Source organism: Setaria italica, chromosome II (genome assembly GCF_000263155.2).
Source record: "Setaria italica strain Yugu1 chromosome II, Setaria_italica_v2.0, whole genome shotgun sequence".
NCBI classification, from domain to species: Eukaryota; Viridiplantae; Streptophyta; class Magnoliopsida; order Poales; family Poaceae; genus Setaria; species Setaria italica.
In genome coordinates this window covers 5,913,200-5,931,587 of record NC_028451.1, presented here as the reverse complement: position 1 = coordinate 5,931,587, position 18,388 = coordinate 5,913,200, and the positions used below count along the sequence as shown (strand labels likewise).

General features: G+C 42.4%; 2 protein-coding genes across 2 annotated transcripts; one reads left to right on the top strand and one right to left on the bottom strand.

Annotated features, from left to right (window-relative positions):
* Positions 1–3,294: 3,294 nt before the first annotated feature.
* Positions 3,295–8,351, bottom strand: LOC101767258 (formin-like protein 3). The gene is made up of 9 exons (XM_004955675.2): positions 8,134–8,351; positions 7,170–7,263; positions 6,243–6,328; positions 5,606–5,655; positions 5,451–5,517; positions 5,290–5,371; positions 4,796–5,151; positions 4,125–4,649; positions 3,295–4,032 (listed from the first exon to the last, which is right to left on the bottom strand). Exons 1-9 carry the CDS (start codon positions 8,212–8,214, stop codon positions 3,808–3,810), a joined length of 1,566 nt encoding a protein of 521 aa, XP_004955732.1. The 5' UTR covers positions 8,215–8,351; the 3' UTR covers positions 3,295–3,807.
* Positions 8,352–10,022: 1,671 nt separating this feature from the next.
* LOC101766561 (heterogeneous nuclear ribonucleoprotein 1) lies at positions 10,023–16,067 on the top strand. The gene is made up of 4 exons (XM_004955674.3): positions 10,023–10,188; positions 10,359–10,617; positions 10,750–11,923; positions 15,605–16,067. Exons 2-4 carry the CDS (start codon positions 10,390–10,392, stop codon positions 15,616–15,618), a joined length of 1,416 nt encoding a protein of 471 aa, XP_004955731.1. The 5' UTR covers positions 10,023–10,188; positions 10,359–10,389; the 3' UTR covers positions 15,619–16,067.
* The last annotated feature ends 2,321 nt before the right edge of the window (positions 16,068–18,388 follow it).

Sequence of the window (18,388 nt, the reverse complement as noted above, 5' to 3'; positions counted from 1 at the left end):
AAGAAGAACTGGGATCAATGGGACAACCAAGTGGCTGTTTGAGTACGATTAAATTTTGAAGTTCACATGCCGGATGGTGACAAGTACTTGTATATATGATATCAGCTGAGATGGGGATTGGTATATGCTCAATCATGCGATTAAACAAACTCAGAGGGTCTCCTGCATCCAGAGGGGACAAATGTACCTGTTTAGATTGCGAAAGTGACAAGGTGAAATTGATGGCAAAATTGTCAACGGGGGATCGGCTGTTTGAAGATTGCCCAATCTGTTCAACATTCTTTTCCGTATCTGAAATAGTGTAACTGAAGGATTTGGATCGGCGGTAGCGCGGCGCAAACTGTGACATTATGTTCTTTGGGAATTCCATCACAAACATAAAAAAAAATGAAATTGAATTCAAATATGCACTAGGTGGTTGAGTTCGTATCTAGACCCCAGGTTGAGTTCAAGTTTCACAAAACCCCTGAAAAACTCCTATAGCAATTCTCCCTATCCAAATATGCACTTAGAATTGACCTCGGAAGATAGCTGTGCCTCTAAGTAGTTTTTGGGTGTTACATTTGACCCTTCCTTTGTCTTGTCATAACAATTAACAAGTATAGCATCATAAGTAATTCATTGTAACATCTCTACCCGTCAATTTCTTCAGGTCACCGCATTCCCTGATTTGGACCGTTGATTTACTATCTGATAACATGTTGTTTATGAGCTTCCAAAACTCACAAGAGGTTGATTCCAGCAGCAATAGTTGACCTTGGGATAGAAAAGATAGCTTAAGTCGTTGTAGCTTCGGATTAATTAAAGGAACAAATAGGTGGTTGCTTTGGATACTGCATCCTGTGCTACTTTTATGGCCCCAAGGCCAAGGGTAGTTCTTGTAAATATTATACATGGGAAATGCTGAAGTCAATGAGGAGGCAACAAGAGCTTACACTCAATTGGAGAAACCAGATAGGGAGTTGACGATGCCCTGAAGCTGGTTTGTGGGAAGAACTGATTGATGGTGATTCTGAACTGAAATACAGGTTTTCAGAGTTCCTGAGTAAACGGTATCGATATTTAGGAAAAAGTTCAGAACCCAGTTCTGATCATTCAGTAGTGGTTGGACATGAGCTTTCGCTTGTTGACGGCATATATTACAGTTGGAGCTGAAGTTCAGCTCTCATGTCTGATAGTGATCTCGGTCCACAAATGATTACTATACATATTCTCTCGTTTCACATGTTATATTCCAAAAATCCAGTCTGCATTGTTGTTTCCACAACCCATGTAAAGTTTCTACCATGAATTTAGAAAAAAGGGAACTTTCATCAAATTGTTGGGAAAAGGAGACTAAAATTGTAAAGCTAAGCAATTATTTTGGAATTCATACAATAAATCGTGTAAATGCAGAACATTCATGAAGCGATTTCTATATTTCGTAATTGCAGACTTACAATAATTCGTGTAAATGCAGCTGCCAACTGCTTATAGCAGCTCTTATCATGCCGTTGTTGTCCCATGTGCCTTTTGCCACTGGGAGTAAAATGGCAACTTTGCGACACAATATGTTCTGCGTTGACTTGGCTAGGTTCAATTCATATGAAGGTACCTGAAAAAAGAATCATGCAGGAGCGCTGTCTCCTTGCTCCCTTGTAAAGAGTTAGGGAACCGAGGAATATTTCCGGTTGCTCGTGGACTAAACAAAGTCAAACGGTTGTACAAAACGTGAGTAAAAGATCAGTCTGGATATGTCCAGTTCAGATTATATGTCCTCGCACCATTAGTCAACCAATCGAACGCCTTTTGTTTTTAAAACGATGTCAACTCAACTATGGACATAACATTTGCGCTACCATGGAATTGGAACATTTCGAAATAGGGAACATTTTGACATCCTGACCTTTTTCATGGATAAAGAGCAACCTAATGGTAGTGGTAGGACCAAAATTGATAGTGCTGCCAAAGCTCAAACAAGTTACTCAAGATTTGCTTGATCAGACCCAGGTTGAATCTCAGCTTAGTAGCAAACGAGCCAACTTTCTTAGTGCACCAAAGCTCTCCGAGCCAGCTCGGCAAGTTACAGAATCTTCACATTGGTGCCATGGGGATACTGGGGTAAAAACCCACCCTGCAATCATAGAAACCCAACCGCGGATCGTCAGATGCGAAATATACGGTCCAGACGAGGTCCTGAGAACATGGCACGCTTTTACAATCAACCCCTCGTGATCCACATGAAAATTTTAGCAGTGACACCCTGTTGATGTTACATTTACACAAAAATCCCTCTTATCTTCTCCTCTATACCTCCCCCACCTTCTCATCCACACCTCCTAGGCCATAGCAGGTGGCGTACAATATTTGCAACTCACAGTGTAGACGGATTGCAACTTGAATGATTGGCTGGATACAACTCCAGTTGCAACTACGGGGTAGTATTTATCGAATTGAGTTAGAAATATCCCAATTTAGTGCGACGAGGGTAGTAGGTTGCCTACAATATTTGCAACTCGGAGTGTAGACCAATTGCAACTCAAACCATTGGTTGGATATAACTCCAGTTGCAACTGTGGGGGTGTGGAATTTATTGCCTTAAGTTAGGAATGTTCCAATTTAATATGATGAGGGTAGTAAGCAGCCTGCAGTATTTGCAACTTAGTGTGCAGACTGATCGCAACTCGAACAATAGTTGCGAACAATTGGCTAGATACGACTCCAGTTGCAACTGCGGGGCTGGTATTTATTGCACCGAGTTAGGAATGGTTCTTTTCGCACTGGAACGGCTTGGGTGTTACATACAAAATGTTTCATGTGGTGCCAGGGGTTTAGATGCAAATTTTGTTGCGGGTCTCAGGAGGCTCATCTGGACCGCACATCTTATAACCAACGGATTGCAGTTGGGTTTCCATGATTACATTGGAGGGTAGGTTTGCACTGAATATTTACCCGGGTACTGCAACAGCAAATAGCCACGTTTTTTTTATATAAAAAAACAGCAAATAGGCACAGAATGTCTGCATATACATGTTGAGGCGATAATGTTCCTTATTGGAAATGTTAAACCTTCCAAAGAACTGCTGGACGAGGTACCTTCTACCTAGACCGACATAGAATCGTCAATGATTCCTAGTGAAGACGTGAAGGCCTGAAACATGTGTAGCTGTGTATATCTCATGAAATCTGGTGGTCAGGCTTCATAGTGCGTGGCATGAACAAAAAGATTGTGCCAGACGTACAAGAACATGAATATAACACGGTTTTGTAAGCAGAGAATCCCAGCTGATCAAAATAAACAAGTGATGCATTCAATTTAGAACATATATCCACATAATTTATAAAAGCTGTGGCTCATCAGCCACAAATGTTGCAGGATTAATAAGGCTGGCCGGCACCGGCATTCACAAATATGACGAGCTCACAACAGCTTCTACTCGTTTTCCACAAGCATATCTGAGCTGGTTTTCATATGAAATAGTCCACGACATAAAGCACACAGTAGTGTTCACCACGACTGGTACTATCTCCAAATCTGCCAGGGGGGGTCTCGTTGAACCTACAGCTGGGAGATATCCCAGCTAGAGCCAACCATTTAAGTTTCAGAGACTATTTATCACTGCACAGTTGGGCAACATAACAACCTAGTTACCAAAAGGTTGATTACAATTGTTTTCCCATTTTCCAATTAAACTAATCTCAAGGTTTTCTTTTGGGACATGAAATGATCTCAAGTATCTGAGCGGGATTCAATAGCCACAGATCAAGATGGGGCTGATGTTTAGACAGCGGATGCTCAAGTGCAATCAGAAATCTACTCTATTTGAGTTACCCATCAAGAGCACCTAATTCCTTCATGTCTTCCAAGAATGCCATATATGAATCATCGATGCTTGGCGGCTTGGGTGCTGATGAGGAAGGCTGGACATCACTTCTTATGAGGGTCACTGAAGGCTTTGAAATGGACGGTGTTGATGACTGCTGCTGCTGCACCACCTTTGGTTTTGGTTTCGGGAGAGCAGATTCTCTCTTGACCCGTACAGATGCAGGAACCTGCAACAATTTAAAGCAGAATGGGCCACTTACATTACAGAACTCTAGAAGATTGAATAATTCAAGGAATAATGTGAAGCCAGTTAACATACCATAGCCGTCAGCTCAGGAGTGTGCTGTGCTAATGGTCTCTTGACAACTGTTGGGGCAGCTGACTTCACATATGATGGCTGCTGAGGTAACTGAGGCCTTGGTCCAAAGGCAGCAAACTCATCTGGATGCATAGGGGGTCCTGGCAAAAACGGAGGCCTAGGCATCTGTGGTGGACCAGGAAGTACGCCATACGGTGGCATCGGCATCTGAGCTGGGGGTAATCCTGGAGGAGGTGGAGGGGGCCTGGCAACCCCAGGAGCCATATACTGTGGCCTTGAATCTGGCGGTGGTGGGGGCGGTGGAAATCTCATGACTCCAGGAGTTAGCATATCAGGTTGCAATGGTGGCCTTGGAGGTAGAGGAGGCAAATTTGATGATTGCGGTGGAGGCGGTGGTGGCAAGACCCTTGCAGCAGTATCTTGTATAAACCCAGGAGTGTCCTTTGAAGGACCAGCAGCCTCCATGTCATTTGATTTTGGTGGCAACCCAGGCGGCGGAGGCGGTGGAGGCAGGACAACCGAGGGCTGCAAAGAAGGTAAGACCAGGTCAGCATCCAAACATTTAAACTTAGGAAAATCAGTTTGATACATTAACAATAGGATTTCCAAGTTAGAACATTGTCCTATTAAAAATTCCTACTAAATATACAAAAGAGATTCAAAGTAGACACCTGAGCAGAATCAGTTATGCTCTCATTTGCACCAGACGGCCTCTGCGGTGGAGGCGGAGGTGGTGGAAGTACTGTATGACCTGATACAAGTTCTCTTGGCGGTGGACCGGGTGGAGGTGGAGGTGGCGGAGGTAAGCTTGGCAGTGCTGAGTCACTGACAGGCTTAGGTGGTGGTGGGGGCGGGGGTGGGAGTGGGGGCAAAGGGAAAGGAGGTGCAGATGGATCAATGGATTCTGAGGTGGCTGGCAATGGTGGTGGTGGTGGAGGGGGTGGCAGGGTGGATGGACCTGCTTCAGACTCTGACATGGAAGATGAGGCCCCCGCGTTGGATGAGGAAGGCAGTGGGATTCTTGGTCCTGCATGTCAAGCAAGAAATGAAACTGAGAAAAAGCTAGTTATGATTACTAAACTGTAAGAAGGTAATTTTATAAGATCATGATTTTTCTTTCAGAAAATGAAATATTTACAAGCTAAAGAGAGATAAAGATAGTAACCTATAGATGATTTGTACATGGGAGGTTTTCCAGGTGGTGGTGCTCCAGATGGATTTAAGGTTGGATGATAGTAAACAGAGTCCTGTAATACAAACGTGGTAAGTATGTATTCAAATATTCAAAAACCTTTAAAAATAATTCCAATGAAAAACATAACATACCTCAGGCTTAGGATTTGCTCTATCTTCTTCCTCTGCTGCAGGCCGTCTCTTTGGTGGTCCAAGATGGCTAGGGGGAAAGAAAGGCAATTGGGTGAGAAGGAACAGTAATATTGCTATCTAATAGGATGAATGCATAAAATATCAGTAAAGCTCACCCGAACATAACCGGCTGCTCACCCTTCTCCTTCATTTTCTGTTCATATTCCTGGGAAAAACCATAAGTAATGAGCTTCTATGTCTGAATAGGAATTAGCAAGAATTTACTGCTATGTTGCCCTTGGAAGTTACTTAGAAACTACACGTTCAATCCAAAACTCAAATTTAGACTTTGGTGCAGAACTTATGTGTCTTAACAACTAATAAGATTCAATTTTAATATAACATTGTATCAATACTACCATCATAATCCCTTCTAGTCTAAATCTTCCAATGTTGAGAAATAAAAAGGCACGCCAAATCAAAACATTCAGTCAAGATAATTGCCATAGTCACTGACAGCATAAAGTGGAACAAGATGCTTCTTAACAGCATACTGTATTTTACCAAAATCATATGAAATACCACTTTCCTATATCCTGATAAACTTCATTAGAACATTAGTAAAGAATGTCAAAAATTAATTCAAAAAATGAAGGCCAACTAGCACAGCTAACTTGCCATGACAATGCCAAGAAACATGTCCAACAGGACGAAAGATTATGAAAAAGAAACCGTCTATAAATTTATGAGTAGGATAGACTAAAAAACAATAAAAAAAAGTGCATGGAGTCTAGATTCCTGAAATCAAAATACCTTTCTTTTCTTAACAATAAGATTATATGTATCCTCAAGCTGTCTTTTCTTATGTTTCCTAGCCTTGTCAAGAGCACCATCAGCCTCTGCACCAATAAAAGAAAAGGAACAATTTCAGGATTGACAAGCCCTAGAATAGACAAAATAATCATCAGTTATTTTTGTATGAAAATGATAGAAAATCTGTGCACTGAAAATTTTCTCGAACAATGCAACTAAAAGAGCATAGAGTTATAAGTTCAAAATAAAGTACTCATGATGAATTCAAAACAAAAAATCTGGCCAATAATGAACACGAATATAGAGCATTGTAACCGTACTGATTAGAATGGTCAAGAGGGAACCATTATCTTTTCTAATGCCAAAATGAGTTTCGGTTATCATAAGACCCATAATGATCAAGACTATCAGGGCCCGTAGAAACAAAGCTCACGGGGAATAAGAAAGTGAAATGAGCCATGTGGAAAACAGAGGCGGAGCAGGTAACAATTGAAAGAGGTGGACAAGAGGCAAATGTTGCAAAATATAATGCTTCATGAGGTCATGGTACATACATATTAGGTAACTCCATGCTAATACCCTATTTGATGCTTTACGTTGCCTGAGCTATACAATTGTTTCAACAATAGGACCACACTAGAAACACCAGAACAGAGAGATAATTAGCCAACTGCAAGAGTCAAAATCGCTGGAAATTTGAAATGGAAATAAGTTAGGGACATAGCAAATAGGTCATGAATGTATACCAAATATGGAAGAACAATATAGAAATAATGCTACCACTACAGACCAAATGAACCATGTTATGAGAACTAAAACAGAATAACAAGTAACATGAGATATGCATAGAACAAAAGGTTCATAAAAAAGAATATCACTTTCTGATTCATGTTCTAAATGCAAGCACATAAACTCTGATTTACTTACTCATCTTCTCCAACTTCTCAATCTGCTCCCTAATAGCCTCTGGATCCTTTTTCAAAATACCAACATCTCGCACCTTCTTCCTTTCTTTTTTGTTCTGGAAGATGGAAGATAAGTGGAAAAAGAAAACCATTAGATGATATGAATTGATAACAAATAAATAAATTAGCAACGTGCCATTTTTTATATGATCTCATAACAATTGCAGGCAATTAGTTTGTTCAGTATGCCAAACAAGATTGATCCTCCAGTGCCAACCAACAAGGCCTTGCTACTTGTACGCATAGCTATAAGTTCTACAAAACTTCAATCACCGTTCCATCTTCTAAACACAACAACATCCTTGGAGCAAATACTGATGCCTTGTGAAGGGCTTACTATAGTAGAAGTTCCTACACGGACAAGTGGTTTTTGCATTTCCATGATAAAACTTGTCACATTTAAGATTGAAACCTCATATTCCACTTAAGATAGCCCAAATCCTCCTAAAAATAAATCGCCAACAAAACTAAACAAAATAACACATCAGAACAGCATAGAATTCACAGTCAAACTGCCAAAATACTAGTACCAGTCAACATCTAAGGTTATTTATTTGGTTCTTCTGTGGCATTTAAGATCTTCAGATTCAACAAGTAGCAACCAAAAATATAAATAAGCATCTTGGATGGGATATGAGCTTTCCCATGTCAAATTACTAGGTGATCAATCCACCGTAACAAGCTCTAAAGCAGACAAATTTCGCGTTCAACAACCTATATTGGGGCTTCCACAATCAGATGAACCCATCTACGAAGCTACCGTCACCACTCCCACCCCGTACAACCCTAATCCACCCCAACCAAAGCCTATCGAGTCAAATCAGCAGCGTTGTCACCGTCGCGATTACGAACCGAATAGGGCGCCCGCATCGAACCAGCGGGCGTCGCGGGGACCGGGGAAACCCTAGGGTTGGGCGGGCACTCACCCGCTTGAGCTCCTTCTTCCGCTGCTCCTTGCGGAAGGCGTCGGTGGGGTTCATCACCTTGCCCCCCTTGGTCGTCTTCATCTTGCCCTCCTCCTCCTCGTCACCCTCGCCCTCCGGCGACGGACGGACGGCGGCGGCGAAGGGTTCACTCCGGCGTGGGATCCGCCGCGATGGGGCTCGGGTCCGTGGTTAGCTGCTGTGGCTACGCGGCCAGACGGTCCGATTGGACTCGATTAATCAAAGCCCAATGGAACCGCCTCTCTCTCTACGCGCGCGCCCAATCCACCTGCACCGGCCCAGCCCAGTAGCCCACCAATAGTTTTGTTTTTTTTGTTTTTTTTTTTTGCGGGGATCCGTATTTGTATCCATTGACCCGCTAAATGAATTTATTTTGAAAGTAGCGGGCCAAATAACTGATAAATAGATAAATGAGAAAAACGAATTTTTACTTGATCCAGCCAAATGCGGCTAACACTATATAACAAACATATGGTAGGCAACAAGAAGAAAAAAATAGTTACTCAATGCACTAATTATAATGCAGGTTTTTAGTGCCATTGTAAATAAAATCTTATAGTTGACAATGAATGTTCTTCTACTGCTTGATATCACTATACTTGGCTATTTTGTGTTTGGCATGCTTTTCTTCTAGTGGCAGGTGCATACTAAGATATTGATGAGAGAACGGATATGGATAAGAAGAGAGAATTGTTTTTCGCTTGTGGTTGACAATAGGCATATGACTATCACTATTGTACATGATATGGTCAAGTGCACAATGCCCAAGATCAAAACCATAAGCCATTATATATGGTCTATTTTATAATTTGTACTCCTACAATCATATTAGGGATCGTTTATTAGAGCTATAATTCTTAAGCATGGTCATGATGTGTTCCACCAGACATTCATGGAAGGATCTAGTTGGTAAGACGAAAGCTCCTAACAAATTTTGATGGAAATAACATATGTAAGTCAAAAAGCCTCATCTCACCGTTACCCTTAGTAAAAAGGAAAAAAACAGTTTAAATATTACTTCTTTGTTTGAAACACACCATAGATATAGGCACTTATATACACATATAGATTCATTCCTATTGATGACTGAGACCGCACCACATGTAACTTGAGGGGTACATCACCTATATTGAAAAGTAATTAGCTGAAAATATGGGCATTCTTGTTGAGTAGAAGACTTAAACTTAGACATGTTTCGCCCAAAGGGAGGCAAACCAATTAAACTATACTTAGCTTGAAAAAACCTCAACTCTAATGGTATGTATACATCCTTTGCCCAGCCGCTTTCACAGAAGCAACACTTACCATTGTAGGTATCTCTTACCTAACAATATCCATAATTCCAACACTAGCAGGGACATAAGTGGTTGTATGCATTTTTGCTGTGATATTACATACCTTTCAGTAGTTACTCTGATAACGTCATTACATGTTAAACATCATTACGTGTTAATTGATAGGTTATCGGATTACATATTTATGGAAATGTGAACGCACAATTAAAAGTTGTTATTTAAGCTCTAGTTATTCGTGTCGGTAATTAACCGATCGATATTATATCCTTCCTTGTATGGTTAGACTGTCAACAAATATCCTCTACACGCTCATGGAGGGAACATGATGTACACGTAGATAAATATCCTCTACGATTGAGTACGTTAACTACGAGCTTACATCTTTTAAAAAAGAACGAGCTTACATAGACAGTATCCGTGCAAAATATAAATGCTTTTGGAAGGCATGAATTTCTTTTGAATTTAAGGAGCTCAACCTTTTTTTTCTCCCCGAAAACCCTGTGAAATTTGAAGCGTTTTGAAACGGGCCCTAAAAGTCATTAGCCACCATTTAAACACGGGGAAGCTATAGCACACCTGCTCTCGCAGTGTGCCTCCCACTCAGATTTCATCCTCGGCCTCGTCTCCAAGCCAAGTAACCTCACCCCCAGCCTCCCATGGTCGCCTCGAGATCTTAGCAGGCAGCGCCGGAGAGCGCCGACGAGCCCCCCGATCCCTCCTCGCCGCCGCCGCCAACCGACCGGTAAGCGTCCGATCCCCCTCCGTGCCGACGTGCGCGACCCCCACGCCTCCCTGCTCGTCGTACGGGATCCCCACGCCGATCGGCGCCGGATCGCGCCGGCGGCCGCCGGATCTGGTACGGATCTCGCCGCCGGATCTGGTGTAAATCGTGCGTGCGCTTCTGGATTGCAGGGGGAGGAGAGGAGGGGAGGGGAGGGGAGCGATGGAGGCGGCCAACTACTCCGGAAAGCTCTTCGTCGGCGGCATCTCGTGGGAGACGGACGAGGACCGCCTCCGCGAGTACTTCGGCGGCTTCGGGGAGGTCACCGAGGCCGTCATCATGCGGGACCGCAGCACGGGCCGCGCTCGTGGGTTCGGGTTCGTGGTCTTCTCCGATGCGTCGGTGGCGGAGCGGGTGACCATGGACAAGCACATGATCGACGGGCGCATGGTAATTGCGTTTCGCACGCCTTTCCTTTTTTGTGGGTCTGCTGATATAGCAATGCGCATTTTTGGTGGGAATTCTGTTGGAAAGCTGCTGTCTTTTTCACTGTGCGAGCTGAATTGTCCATTTTTGATTCAGGTGGAGGCAAAGAAGGCCGTTCCCAGGGACGACCACAGTATCGTGAGCAAGAGCAATGCCAGCAGCATAGGGTCACCTGGACCGGGCCGTACTAGAAAGATCTTTGTTGGAGGTTTGCCCTCAAATGTCACAGAGGCTGACTTCAGAAGGTACTTTGAGCAATTCGGTGTCATAACCGATGTGGTTGTGATGTATGACCACAACACGCAGAGGCCGAGGGGCTTTGGATTCATCACCTATGATTCAGAAGATGCTGTGGACAAAGCTCTGCACAAGAGCTTCCATGAGCTGAATGGTAAAATGGTTGAGGTCAAGAGGGCTGTTCCAAAAGAGCAGTCTCCTGGACCTGTTGCACGCTCGCCTGCGGGAGCAGGGCAGAGCTATGCTATGAACCGCTTCCTGAATGGCTTCAACCAGGGTTACAACCCGAACCCCATAGGAGGCTATGGCATGAGGGTGGATGGAAGGTATGGCCTGCTTTCAGGTGCACGGAATGGGTTCTCTTCTTTTGGCCCAGGTTTTGGGATGGGCATGAATGTTGAAGGTGGGATGAGCGGAACTTTTGGTGCAAACTCAGGTTTCATCAACAGTTCCAATGGGAGGCAAATGGGTTCGTACTACAATGGAAGTTCGAACAGATTGGGTAGTCCTATTGGGTACCTTGGCCTCAATGATGATTCAGGATCAATGTTGAGTTCAATGTCTAGGAATGTTTGGGGTAATGGGAGTCTAAACTACCCGAGCAATCCTACAAACATGAATGCTTTTGCTTCACCTGGAAATGGAGGTCAAGTCGGTATTACTGGTGACAATTGGGGAGGTCTCCCTTCTGCTCATGCGATGGGCAACATTTCAAGCCTTGGGTCAGGGAACCTTGGCCGTGGAGCTGGAGATAATAACTTTGGTTTGCCTTCTGGCAGCTATGGGAGGAGCAACTCAACTGGTACAATTGGTGAACCTTTCTCTGCATCAGGCAATACATATGAAGTGAACAACCCTGATACATATGGTAGCAGCTCTATTTATGGTGGCACAGCCTGGAGGTTTGCATCATCTGAGGTTGACATACCTTCTTTTGGCCATGATCTTGGAAATATTGATCCAAATATCAAATCAGACGTATCAGCAAGTTACATGGGCAACTATACTGTTAACAACAATCAGCCAAGCAGAGGTCAGTTGCTGTTTCGATATTTTCCTCTGAGCTCCATATAGATTTCTATTTCTGCATAATGGAACTAAAATTCAATTAGTTGGGGAAAAAAGTCAAATAGATATCTGAAGTACAATTTACCTTCCTTTTCCCTGTTTACAAAGCAGTCTATTCACTCTGAATAAAAGTTCTATGGCGTGTTCATAACCAGGATGACACAACAGCATAAACAGCAGGCCTTTGTTGTGGGCTCCTCTGAATTCCATTTTTGCTATTCAAGTAACTTGACGCACAATATATTTTTTGAACTCAGTTCGTGGTAATTTGAGCTTGAGTTTTGTTTGGCCAACTGAGTGAGAAGTCATATAGTTTGGACATGTTCCTTGACCTTCTAGAACCTGACAATCAATTGTCGATGCATCTATAGATAAGTGTTATGGGCTTGTATTTTGTACTTATTTTATCCTGCAGCATAGTGAATTCATCATACTACTGTTTTCAGATATTGAAATAGAATTAGTTGATTTCATTCATATTATTTTGAGCATTCTCCTGCTTCCTTCAGTTGAGTTACAACTTACACATAGATGAGTGATTGGAGTAGACTGTAGACATGTATTGTAATCAAATTGTGGTGGTTTCATTGGGCCTTGCATTTAGCATTGAATTGTACACTCTTTGTGCACTTTAATGTGCAAGAAACTTTTTTCTTGCTAAACCTGTGCAAGAAACATTGCACACACATCTTGCTATTTGTTTGGTCTGGTGGGATTAAGATAGCATATCCTAGTGGGAAGTGGATTTAGCTGCCTGATTATCAGAGTGCTAGGAATGATCAGGATTCACTCACCAGCGGAATGTTGTACGCCAATCCCATCAATCAAAGAGGCAGAGCTTTGAATGAAGATGAATTAATCCAGTATTGAACATTGGCATTGTCTCTTCCATCTGGGGTTTGCCTTGCTATAGTACATGTTCCTTGGAACCTCGGATTTGCCTTGATATAGTTCTTGTGCCTTGCGATTTCATTGAACACTGTGTGGAGTAAATCAAGGACAATGAGGTTAGGACTTAGGAAGCGATCTGTGGACGATGTTTTCAACATTCTGGTCAATCCAGATATGTTCAAAACATTTGATATACTGCTTCAAAATTTTTGTGTGATATATACTGCTTTGAAATTTCTTCTGAAAAACTGGTTCCTTCAAAAATTTGAATTTGCTACAATTTTTGTTTTGCAGCATCGTCTTGTAGTTGCGTGCTAAGTACAGTGTTTGATATGTGTAGTGCTGTACTGCTGTGCCGAACAATTAGGTAGTGTAGAAAGAAAAAAAATGAGCTTACAATGTTATGGGAAAATAAGGATAAGCCATCAGCGTTTCTTAGGAGTATTGTGTATACATTTGATTGAAAGTCAATCCACTCTCTGGATTTTCTTCAAGGATATTTTGGGCGCTTTTTTTTCCCAATGCTATAGCCTTTTTGTTGTTTGTTTTCACTTGTTCAAACACCTAGAATAGTCTTCAAGAGACTTGACAAAGTTTTAGATCCGGGATGGGGTAATGCAATATCTTTTGCATAATCTAATCATGGCCAAATGTGCTTTACTTTGTGTCTAAACTTTAATATAGTAACTAGTTTATCTGTTTGTGTACATATGCATTTCCCCTTTTTTTATGTTAAATTATAATTTAGCACACCTTATATTTTTGCCACAAATACACACAAGTCCAAATCTTATAACTATTGTATGTAATCTAGAATTTATGTTCTTCGTCATTGTTTCCTTTTAGCCCTGGATAGCTGAACATCAATCAAAACCACAACTGTTATCATGTCAATAATTTTCTTACACTTCGAATTAATTATCATTAGTTAGTGTCATAATAATAGGAACCAAGAATAGACCAACCAGTCAACTTTTGCATAAATCTATAGCTTATTTATGATAGTTTCTACATCTGCAAGTTATCCAAGCTGAAAGTTTATATACCTACATTTGTCTATGGATATCATATCAACAATATGAAGGGATGACTAAAAACTCACAAGACTAGGAAGGATCTGTTATTAACCATTGGGCTATAACATGTACAACTGGCTGCTCAGAGGAGGTGCTTAGGAAAAAAACCCGGTTTATTTCGCATCTCATATGGGGTGGGTACTTAGGAGGCGGAGGATGCTCAAGTTTGCTTGAGTTCCTTAAGGTGTGTTACAAGGGTTGGACTGCGTGTTACAAGGTGGTTGGACCTATTTAAGCACCAACTGCACTAAGGAGAAAAAGTCTGTATGCAAGTGCTTAATGACAGTTGGCATTCTCTTTCTTTAAACACTCCTGTGTAAACAACTCATATTGCACATTCCCTAAGATGACAAACCAACCATTATGCTGCCTCTATTTCTGGACAGCTGTACCATTTCTTCCTTTTTGTTATTTCTTATGCAAGGAAATGGGAAACATCTTAGTTACCAAATATCTCTTATAATGGATTCTTTATATTTGAAGCTTCCTTTGTTTGAGCTTAAATAGTTACCTTAATGACACCAAGTGGACATCGGTTAGCCTTGGCTCGGTTCCTAGAATGGGCCAGTTAATCCTTTTCCCCTGTTGTGTGAGTATTTTGGCATACCATTTTATTGTAGCAGTTAAGAATAAGTAGGTCCACCAAATTGTGGGATGAACAATCCCTATTCTTGATTCTGAAACATATTTCTCCTTGGCAAAATTCCCAGCATTGTTTTTTTGTTGTATAGTAGAGGTAATTTGTTTGCCTATCTTGCTTGCTTATTCAACAAGATGCAGATATTAAAGTGCAAAAGCATCCATTTAGTATTTGAAAGGGCACACATACAAATGGAAATGTGGTCAATCAATGTTAAGACAAGTCAATATATGCTATGTCACCTATGCATTGGAACTAGAGCACATTTCTGGATAATTGGTTCTTAAAAGCTACTATGAATTTCTGATAGTGGTTTCAATTGCATGTAATTGACCGATTGAAAATTTGAATTCCTTTTTTGTTTTTTGAATGTGTTAATATTCTGGCAATAGGTTAGTCTTGTCTATAAAATATTTACATGAAGTATTTATGTAATCACATAATCTCAATGTTGCAACTTAAATGAGAATTTTGCTGTAGTTAGCTATTACCTCCCTAAAATTGATCAGCAGTCTATATTGAATGATGCACAAGGCAGCATGGTGCTGGAAAACATTTCTTTTAGAAAGATGATCTTAATAGTTGGGTAATTGAGACATGAGCCATCTTGAACTAGTGCTATAGAGATGTAAGATATATAGATTTCAAATTGGACTAGCAGTCCCTCTTCATGCATAGCCAACCTAGTCGGTACCAGTTTCAGTATGTTGTACGAAGCATAGGGCTGCTTGTCGCAGGTTAGACATTCCATTCTGAACATGAACTTTTCCTGCCTAGTTGTGGTATGGTAAATTTTCCTGTGTCAGAGAGGAAACTGTATCAATTTGTTGTTTTAAAATGAATTGGATCTGTGCGCACTGGAACAAGTACCTTGTTCATTATATTATACCTTGTTCATTATATTATATTTCGACATAATCTATCATCTGTGCGCACTGGACAAGTACCTTGTTCATTATATTATGTCGAAGCATATTTTGAGGACATCTATCGTAACTAGCAGTACTAACAATAGTATGCTATGTTATTTTTGTTGCAGGTATCACTTCCTAGGGAGAGTATTACTACTATATTCATATATGACTTGGAATAGATGAAACACCCATTCTCTCAGGCATCCAGGTGCATGGGCGTGAATCGGTGTTTGTCAGATTAATATACAGGTTAGTTTTGTCTAGCTAACCAGCGGTGTGGTTTACGAACACCAACATGCTAGAGGAGGCGCGGATACAGAAACATTTTGTGAAGGTTTTCTCTTTTTGGGGTCATGTTTTAGTTTAAATTTCCGTACGGCGTGGTTAGGCCTTTTCGTTTTTGATGAATGAGATGTGCAGTGGTGATTATTGCGGCACATATTTAGAAGTCGGTCGTGTTCCAACATAAGCTGGAAAAAGGTGTCTGTCTGTATACGGATGAACATGTATACCAACCAAAGGGATGCTGTATTATGTTGCCCATTTGTTACTACATTAGCTCGCGTGTTTTGGGCCTGTTTTTAACCATTCGTTTTGCGCGCTAGAAATTCTGTGACTCGCTGGTATTATGGTCTCTCCTTTTTCGCCATACGGATGCCTCTGTTTTTGCTCTAGATTGCATTGGTTCTGCTTTTTCCCCATTTGGTGTTTAGCACCTGTGCATTGCAGTGTTCTCTCCTTTTGCTGCCATGCCTTTGATTTTGCTAATGATCTGACTTTCGGTATTTGGCACCTGTCCATTACTGTTCCAAAGATTGTTGTGAAGCTCACATTGATGTGAAATTCAGCTTCTCATCATGGCACCTGTTAGGCATTATGTATTTTTGTGGGCGTGTGCTAGTTTCGCTTTCTCGGAGTCACTTATGCTTCATATCATGAGTTTCTGACATATTGACATGTCTCTGTTTTCGGCTTAGCAGTCCTCTCATTACGTAGCCTTTGAGCTTAGTTAGGGCAATCTTATCGTTTGCTGAAATTGCTAAATGTTTTTTTGAACATTACCAAAATTGCTAATGTGGTTGCGCAAAGTGGATGGCGCACAAAAGTGGCCCAATTCAGCACTCGTGGGCCAATGGGTCCTGAAGTACGAACACCCAGTTGCACTGCACATGATGAGAGTGGCCCGGTGGTGAACTTTTTATATTTATTACTCCCTCTGTCTCAAATTACAAGGCTTTCTTTAGTGCATAGTTTTTACTATGCATTTAGATATAGTGTAGATCTAGTATCTATGACCTATAATTTGAAACATATGAGCTGTGCAGAGAGGGGACATTCAGCCAATTCAGTTCAGGTAAGATAGATTCCGCTAATAGGTACTCCCTCCATCCTAAAGGATAGGTCGTTTTAGTCTTTTTAGATTCATAGATTTTGTTATAAACTTACGTAAGCATAAGCATGCAAACTTACGTAAGCATAAGCATGCAAGCAGGCGCATGCATTCCTACGAACCTGCGAGGCCCTCCTGTAAAATCAGCCGTTTCAGCCTTACGTCAACCTGTGAGGCCTGTATAGTCCAGTGGACACCTGCAGGCACCTGCTTCAATTTGGTGGGCTTAAAGCGGGCAATCCTGTTAGGTGCGGTGGGCTTATGTGGGTACTCCTGCAGGACCCGCAAGAGCCTGCGTGGCCTTCATCCTTGCCACACTCGCACGGTCGCACCGTCTTCGCTCTCGACCGGCCGTCTACTCCGGCCTCGCCGCCGGCCGACCACACCGGCACCGGAGCCCGTGCCCCTCCCCAGGAGCTTCGTCGACCGCAGCGCTCCCTACCATCGTAGATCCCTTCATCGAGGGCGCTGTGCCGCTGTGCACCCCTCCCTCGTCTGATCGTCTCGATCTCAGCCTGCTCGCGGCCCTCAGCACAGCAGGCGTCGCGGATCCTGGTCGTCCCCCGAGGCATCAAATGAGAGCATCCCTCCTCTAGGTACCCCACACACGTCAAAGCCGTGAAGGTGAGGCTCTCAGACACTCTCTCTTGTAGTCTTGTTCAGGTCTATTCCTTTATTTGCTGCAGATCCGTCTTGTGTTGGTGCATGTCTGACTGTCTCTGTCTTGCGATATTTTGTTTTTTTTTTCAATTCGCGCACATACTTGATGATTAGTCCGTGAGATACATGTACTAGTTCTGCTGCTACATTTTATACTCAATGGTTTGAATATTATTATAATATTTCTAGAGATATTCTGTAGGATACTCTGCCCATTTAGGATTTGCCAAGCATACGGGGCGTGTGCGCGCCTTTGCACTCGCATGCTCTTGCAGAAGCAACGGCGGAGCACGTGCTACCGGCTAGGGCGGGCCTAAGAGTTTAAGGGCTTTGGTTTCCTTTGCTTATCCATAAGCAACTTAAAAATAAGCAAATAAGTTACTTATAACCCAAACACTCATGCTTATAGACTTGCTTATAAGTTGCTTATGCATAAGCAAATAAGCAACTTTTGGGTTGCTTATGGTTGCTCATGGAGCACTTTACACCTCCTACCCTCATTCTCTCTCCTCTCTCCCCTTTCTCTCTCCTCTATCCTGTCACCACTCAGGCCACCGCCGGTTCCGCTCGCTGCCGCCGCTGCGCCCGCCGCCCCCCCCGCCTCCGCGCCGCCCGCTGCGCCCGCCGCCGTGCGCCAGGCCGCCTCTGTGCCAGACGCCTTCGCTGCGCCCGGCTCTCGCTCAGAGCCACGACGTCCAAAATATGATCGTGGCCGGCTCCAAGTAGGCAGCAAATGCCCCTGACTTTTAAAGCTCATAACAATGTCGTGAATACAGCGAAATTACAATTGAAAATGACAGAACATACCTTTTCCTTTGGCCGCACCTTGATCAACCTATCGAGGACTATCCGTGAATGC